Here is a 7557-nt window from a genome sequence, read left to right as displayed (position 1 = left end):
AGATAATACGCGTTAATTAGTGAGCTTTAGGGAAGCTGCTAGGCGTATTTTGTGACATTTGGACGGAGCCAGGCTAGCTGTTTCCCCTTATTTACAGTATTTATTCTAAGCTAAGCTAACGCTAGCTAAATTGTGTATTTACCGTACAGACTTCCCATTAAACTTGGCAGGAAAACGTATTTAGCATATTCTTAAAGGTCCCATATCGTGCTCATTTTCAGGATCATTCTTGTATTTTGTGTTTCTACTAGAACATGTTAAACAAATCTACTTCTGACAACACTTTAAGCAAGAAATAGGCGATGCCACTGCTGAATCTCCTGGCGACTGCTTCTCCTGCATTGAGACACCCTCCATCACGGATCTGGTGGAAATGCAGGTCGAGCATGTGCAGGCAGCAGCATGGAGGCGGGCCGGTCCAGCTTCATAGTCGTGGATCTTTCTTCAGTGTCAGCCTCGTTTTCACCAAGCAGCCAAATTAATAACCTCACTTTACAGATTTGTATTAAACAGAGCAGTCGCTGTTTTGATTATTTATGTTTTTATTTATCTGCACCATCCTTGTATTTTTCACTCAAACACAAATGGTGCAGTAGTTCAAGACTGTTCTCACAGTTTGGTACCTCAAATTACAAAGCTTCTTTTCATTTCATTTAAAAATGTATTTAGAACATGTAGAATACAAAAAAAATAAAGAAAAAGAGAATGATCATACCAACAAGTGGACAACCAGAAAGAAGTAGTATTTACATACAATGAAAAGCAAAAGAAAAGCAAATTGTCAAACACTTGATGCCTTGATTTATATATTCGAAAAGGAGTAAGAAGAAGTACAAACTTATTTAATCCCACCCCTTCTCCATAACTCATTCATTAATAATTAACCAGCTTCCTTATTGAGCCATACATATACTCTAATTAAATGTTCTTAAATTTGTCTACTATAATTACCTTTTATCTCTGTCATACAGAAATATGAATTAATTACTGATATAATTATCCTTATCAAACTATAAATTTGTTATCAATCCAGAATACCAATTCATTACTTATAATATAACTTAATCACGATACCAATTACTTACTTATATATTTAACTTAATCATATTGACTAGTTATCTTTTCGTATATGCGCATATTATTATTGATAATATACAATTTATAATATACAATATGCACATGCAATACAACATGCAATACACATACACACACACACACATATATATATATATATATATATATGTGTACGTTGCATATTGCACTACATGCGCACACTGCACACCACATACACATATACATATATGTATATATATATATTTATATATATATACAATACACAGCATCTGACCATGAATACATTATTCTAAATTTGATTTTGAATTTTAAATTTGCATTATTCTTTACAGAAAAAATAGGAAGATAGACTAATACAGAATAAATATTAAGTAACCAATAAATAAATAAACAAACAGTAATAGATAAATAAACAGTAACCCCTGTAAACACCTTGTGATTGTCAAACCCCCACTTCATCCCTGTACCTTGTGAACATCATGTCTTTATACCTTATTTTAAACTGGTTTAAGTTTGGACATTGCTTTAGCTCCACAATGAAACTGTTCCATAGTTTCACTCCACAGATTGAGATACAGAAACTTTTCATGGTTGTCCGAATACTGTGAGTTTTAAAATGACCTGTTTAAATGTGTTACATACTCTGATGGTTGGAATCAAAATTCATCAAGGTTAAGTTTTTCAAGTTTATTTTTTATTTCATATCACCTGAATCTGGCATTTATGTTGTTTGTTATTCAATTTGTAAATGTTAAATTATATGTTGGAATTGTTACATGATCAATAATGTGCTTTTGTAAGATGGAAGAATGATATTTGTATGTTATTTTATACTTGTATCAAGTTCACTGCACTTGTGGGTTTCAAATAGATGATAAAACAAGCAGAAATATTTTATTTTTTTTATTGAACAATAATCATTATTATTATTATTTGTGTATGGGAGGAAACCAGAGTACCTGGTAAAACCCATGCATGCACGGAGAGAATACTCTACACAGACAGAGACCGATCACCAGTCCTTCCTCTGTGCGGCTACAGTGCTGATCACTCTGCCACCGTGCAGCCCTCAAACTATGGAAGTATGGTGAACTCTCACGGTACACCACACCTCTCCGCAGCAGGTTCGTATGGTGAACACTCACAGTACACCACACCTCTAACCAGCAGGTGCGTATGGTGAAAACTCACGGTACACCACACCTCTCACCTCTCACACCTCTTTGATGTACCGTGAGTGGTGAACACTCACGGTACATCACACCTCTCACCTCTCACACCTCTGTGATGTACCGTGAGTGGTGAACACTCACGGTACATCACCACACCTCTCACCTCTCACACCTCTGTGATGTACCCTGAGTGATGAACACTCAGGGTACATCACACCTCTCACAGGGTTCGTATGGTGAACACTCACGGTACACCACACCTCTAACCAGCAGGTTCGTATGGTGAACACTCACGGTACACCACACCTCTCACCTCTCACACCTCTGTGATGTACCGTGAGTGGTGAACACTCACGGTACACCACCACACCTCTCACCTCTCACACCTCTGTGATGTACCCTGAGTGGTGAACACTCAGGGTACATCACACCTCTCACAGGGTTCGTATGGTGAACACTCACGGTACACCACACCTCTCACCAGCAGGTTCGTATGGTGAACACTCACGGTACACCACACCACACCTCTCACCAGCAGGTTCGTATGGTGAACACTCACGGTACACCACACCTCTCCCCAGCAGGTTCGTATGGTGAACACTCACGGTGCACCACACCTCTCCCCAGCAGGAGGTTTGCTGGGAGAAAGTATGGTGAACACTCACGGTACACCATATCCCATATAGGAGCAAACACCGTCTTCTATATGGTCCCATAGACCCTGAAATTGTACACGCAAGTGTAGTCAGGATTTCCCCAGTTGCTCTCGACTTGCAGCTTCACATGGCTGAAGACACCTGCTTCCTGATCCTGAGAGATAGAGAAATGAACAGAGAGAGTTAGTTGAGCACAAACCGAGAGGATGGGAAATAAGGGATATAATGAGTAGCCTACAATGAGGACAGACAAACTGTAATTCTTATGATATATTAGCTTGTGGGTGAAATTTAAAAAATGCATGTGCATGTGTTTCGTTGCACCATGTAATACTCACAGACAGTTTGAAAGTCTGCAATGACTCGCCGTCCTGATCATAAAGAAAGGTTCCTAGTAGGGTACCTTCATCCTCTTTAGTCTTCATGCCCTGCAAGAGAGAAAGATAGAGATCCAGTTGAGCACCTTGTTGTTCTCCGTGTATGTGACGTCTGCAGTGTAACAATTTTAAATTTGTGACTTACATAGACAGCAAACATCTTTGGACTGCTCGAGATGCTGCCAGTTGGCGACACGGTCTTTGAAATGTCACCCAGTGTCACATGGCTGATGGTCACTGGGTGGGACAGGGCTATGACTAAATGTCCACGCTCACCATCAAATGGCCAGCAGCGTCCAACCACGATTGGTCCTCCCTGAAGAATGAAAGAGTATAAAAAAAAGTTTAGATGGTATGAGGTATAACAAAATAGACAGTAAAACAATCCAAATCATTAGATGATATTGCCAAACCGCATAGCCATGTGTTTTGTGTGTGTAGTTCCTAGTTCCTACCTGAGTCACAATACTTGGGTCTACAGGTTGTCTCCAAAGACGTATCAGGGATACAAGAAAACAGGTTGGTCCGGTGCATTGGTATGTTTCCGAGGACAATCGAGCTAAAACAAGGGCCCCTGCACACAAAAACACACACAAAGAAAGTGAAAAAGGGATCTCAAAACTAAAAATCACATGTGTGAATTACAATCTGACAGATAAAAATGATGAGGGTGATTTAGATGTCTCACCTTGCGACTCCAGGGCAAAGTTGGGCATAGTGTCCCCTGGTGGCTCCTTGACCCGCTTTAACCTCAGCACCTTGTCCTGCAGCATTCTCATCCGCTCCCCCATCCATTCATATGTGCTCAAGGCCTGTAAGTGACAGGAGATTAATTTGAATGGTGGATGTTGACATCATTGTGTGTTTCAACATGTAGGTGAGAACATATTTGGGCTGTGATTGTGTTTTATAGGTGCACATTAAGAATAAAAAGAAGGTCATACCGTATCCTGCTTGGTTGATGGGAAAAGTGACGCTGAGGGTCCTGAGTCAAGAGAGATGCTGTTCATGGATAGAGCCAGGGTGAAGTATACAATTCCTGATGGATGGAGAGAAACAAAGTATTGGAGAAACAGGTCAGTGATGTTTAATTCAAAAGACAGACACTCTACAGTATAAAACACACAAGCTGATGAACAAGATATGATTGTTTGTAGAAGGAGAGATCGCTTACCAAGACACATGAGCAGCATGAAGAACAGCCAGCGAATAATGCCGTTCCAGCTGGCCCCGTTGGCCCCACTGGCCCCACTGGCCCAGTTGCCCCCGCTGTCCCTGTTGTCCCCGCTGGCCTCTTTGGCCCCGCTGGCCCCGCTGGCCCAGCTTGCCCTGTTGTCCCCGCTGGCCTCTTTGGCCCCGCTGGCCCCGCTGGCCCCGCTGGCCCAGCTGGCCCCACTGGCCCGGTTGCCCCCGCTGTCCCTGTTGGCCCCGCTGGCCTCGTTGCCCCAGCTGGCCCCACTGGCCCCGCTGTCCCTGTTGGCCCCGCTGGCCCCGCTGGCCCTGTTGGCCCCGCTGGCCCTGTTGGCCCCGCTGGCCCAGCTGGCCCTGTTGGCCCCGCTGGCCCAGCTGGCCCCATTGGCCCCACTGGCCCGGTTGCCCCCGCTGTCCCTGTTGGCCCCGCTGGCCTCGTTGCCCCAGCTGGCCCCACTGGCCCCGCTGTCCCTGTTGGCCCCGCTGGCCCCGCTGTCCCTGTTGGCCCCGCTGGCCCTGTTGGCCCCGCTGGCCCTGTTGGCCCCGCTGGCCCAGCTGGCCCCATTGGCCCCACTGGCCCGGTTGCCCCCGCTGTCCCTGTTGGCCCCGCTGGCCTCGTTGCCCCAGCTGGCCCCACTGGCCCCGCTGTCCCTGTTGGCCCCGCTGGCCCTGTTGGCCCCGCTGGCCTCGTTGCCCCAGCTGGCCCCGTTGCCCCAGCTGGCCCCACTGGCCCCGCTGTCCCTATTGGCCCCGCTGGCCCCGCTGGCCCTGTTGGCCCCGCTGTCCCAGCTGGCCCTGTTGGCCCCACTGGCCCAGTTGGCCCCAATGGCCCCAATGGCCCCTATGGCCCCACTGGCCCCGTTGGCCCCTATGGCCAAATTGGCCCCTATGATCCCGCTGGCCATGCTGATTTTCTTGGCGATGGACTTTCTCAGACCGTCTGGAGAAAACCTCCTTTTTCTGAAAGTATTGTATAATGAAAATGAGAAAGAGTGAGAGCTTTGAAGATGTATAATGAAGAACTTATGACTGTTAAACACATAGCCTGTGTATGCTACAGAACATACTGTATACAAGCATGACTGTGACACACACACACACACACACACACACACACACACAAACGTCAGCTTACTTGTACGTAGCCGTCTCCTTGTAGGAAATGACTCGTTGTCCTAGATGGTTGTAATATCCTGCGTTGGTCTGTCGAACGCTTCTACGTACCGTGACTGTAAACAAAACAAGAGAGCAGAGGAGGTGGTCAGTCACTCACTGACACAAGTTATGTCATACACTTTGACTTTTCTAACTACAACACTTCTACTGTAAGAAGCAACTCAGTGCATGTCAATAGTTTTGTGTTTTTGAGTGTCAGACACACAGAAACCCCAAAAAAAACACTCTATGTCAGAGATGTGTGGATTCAACTAAAGCCATTTTTGAGGTTGTAGTTTGTGTTGGATGAGCCTTTTAACCATCTTCTCTTCTTTTTGCTGTTTATTTTCCACATAGTCATACAAGTAACTTTTTCTTTAATATTTATAATATAAATAATTATATTTATCCTCTTTTATTACTTTTCTCAATGTCAGTTTTTGAATAAGTATAAATTCAATCAGTGCTCCATTACTGCCTAACCCAGTTGAATAGAGGCTTACAGGAACTACCACCTGTGCATGAAAGTCATTAAAGAAAACTATTTGACCTAACATCAAGTTGAACATATTGTTGTTGTTTTTTTGCACGATTAGAAACTTTGCAGTTATATTAGGAAATGTGCAAAAGGGAATTCATGTCCATGACTGGATTAAATTTTCTCGAAAAGTGTTTCTAACATTTTGTCAAACTGCATTGGACAAAAATGATTAGAAACATCTCTCTCACACAGTCTGAATATTAATCTCTCAAAGGTAGGATTAATCACGTTACATATGAATATGTTCCAACAGAAACCATACAGAGGTATTGCTGCTCTGCTTACTGAGTGTGTGTTTCACAGATCTGTGATAGAAACAATTCTTTACCTTCACTTTGCCTGTTTGATAACATTGTGTCAATGAAGAAGTGGATGTTCAGCGTTGAGTTTTGGTCTCTTGGCGGTTTTGCAAGATATTTTGCTCTGAGAAAACAAGTGGAGAATAAGCTGAGTCCTAATCTTACTGAATTCCACAATGGCTGTGATGCGTCATAGAATTCTAGAATGACATCGTAGAACATAGAACACACGCGCACACAGCAGCGTGCAGGGGCGCCCCGGTAGCTATGGCAACCATCACTGTCACTAAGATGAATAATAATAATAATAATAATAACACTATGATGAAGGCATAAAACGGCCAAAAAGTCTTTTATACACATAAACACACAATAAAACACTTTTATTTTTTGACTTTGCAAGATGTAGAGAACAGTTGGGGTACATTTTATGGTATTCTTTTCATTTGGACAAAAAGTTGCAATTTATGAAATCATTCAAATAAAAAAAACTAGTTTTTTTTTTAACACAATGACACAAAAAAATTACATTGAATCCTTTGGGAGTGTAAAACCCATACGGACATATCAGATCCATTTATCTACAAACTGAAAGAAACACAAATGCAAATTTTTCCCTTAAAATTGAGTGTTCTTGTGAAACAAAAATATATTTAAAAGTTCTAGAAATGTTTAACCAGTGCTCCGTCTTTTGCATTTATTATTCTTTCTTTTGGGGTTGATACGAGGTTTTACTGTAACCTTTTAACATAAAGGAAATAAAAGCAGAGGAGGATGTTATTCAGCACCTTTTTTATCCTCCAAGACTGATGGTTGAACATTACTGGGAGAATAAAATATAAAATATCTTATCTATATCTATCTGCTTTGTATATAGGTAGATATATAGGTGTTGTAGCTAGTATACGAGGGCAGTCATGCAGCAGGTGGCTGAACTGATGAAGACAAGATGGACGACATCGATAGCACATTTAGCTGGACAGTGAGGCCTTAAATGGGTCCCTAATAAAATATGCCTCACATCAGTCAGTATGTTTCCTTCTGCCTGCTTTAAGGACAGTTTCACTTTGCTCATTTAAAAGAAAAAGAAAA

The 7557-nt window shown here is 42.7% G+C and overlaps 1 protein-coding gene across 50 annotated transcripts; it reads right to left on the bottom strand.

The window, feature by feature from the left end:
* Window positions 1–1746: 1746 nt before the first annotated feature.
* On the bottom strand, window positions 1747–6639 carry LOC141775113 (uncharacterized). Of its 50 annotated transcripts, none has more exons than XM_074648120.1 (14): window positions 6495–6639; window positions 5606–5699; window positions 5362–5430; window positions 5285–5316; window positions 4454–5212; window positions 4224–4318; window positions 3968–4091; window positions 3735–3853; window positions 3425–3595; window positions 3241–3330; window positions 2721–3056; window positions 2617–2677; window positions 2403–2506; window positions 1747–2231 (listed from the first exon to the last, which is right to left on the bottom strand). In XM_074648120.1, exons 1-11 carry the CDS (start codon window positions 6517–6519, stop codon window positions 2949–2951), a joined length of 1686 nt encoding a protein of 561 aa, XP_074504221.1. In that variant the 5' UTR covers window positions 6520–6639; the 3' UTR covers window positions 1747–2231; window positions 2403–2506; window positions 2617–2677; window positions 2721–2948. The 50 variants fall into 50 exon arrangements, with proteins under 50 accessions (XP_074504221.1, XP_074504222.1, XP_074504219.1 ...); XM_074648121.1 differs by having other exon boundaries at window positions 2403–2463; XM_074648118.1 differs by having other exon boundaries at window positions 2403–2568; window positions 2633–2677.
* Window positions 6640–7557: the final 918 nt, after the last annotated feature.

This window comes from Sebastes fasciatus, chromosome 10 (assembly GCF_043250625.1).
Source record: "Sebastes fasciatus isolate fSebFas1 chromosome 10, fSebFas1.pri, whole genome shotgun sequence".
Taxonomy (NCBI): Eukaryota; Metazoa; Chordata; class Actinopteri; order Perciformes; family Sebastidae; genus Sebastes; species Sebastes fasciatus.
The sequence above is the reverse complement of the archived record's forward strand: the minus strand, read 5'-3'. Positions and strand labels throughout refer to the sequence as shown.

Excerpts from the sequence above, each read along its gene's own strand:
- LOC141775113 (XM_074648094.1), bottom strand. The coding sequence starts at position 6,519 with ATGTTATCAAACAGGCAAAGTGAAG. Across the intron at positions 4,319-4,453 it reads CATGCTGCTCATGTGTCTTG|GAATTGTATACTTCACCCTG; the intron begins GTAAGCGATCTC and ends TCCATCCATCAG. Across the intron at positions 4,092-4,223 it reads CATCAACCAAGCAGGATACG|GCCTTGAGCACATATGAATG; the intron begins GTATGACCTTCT and ends TGTCACTTACAG.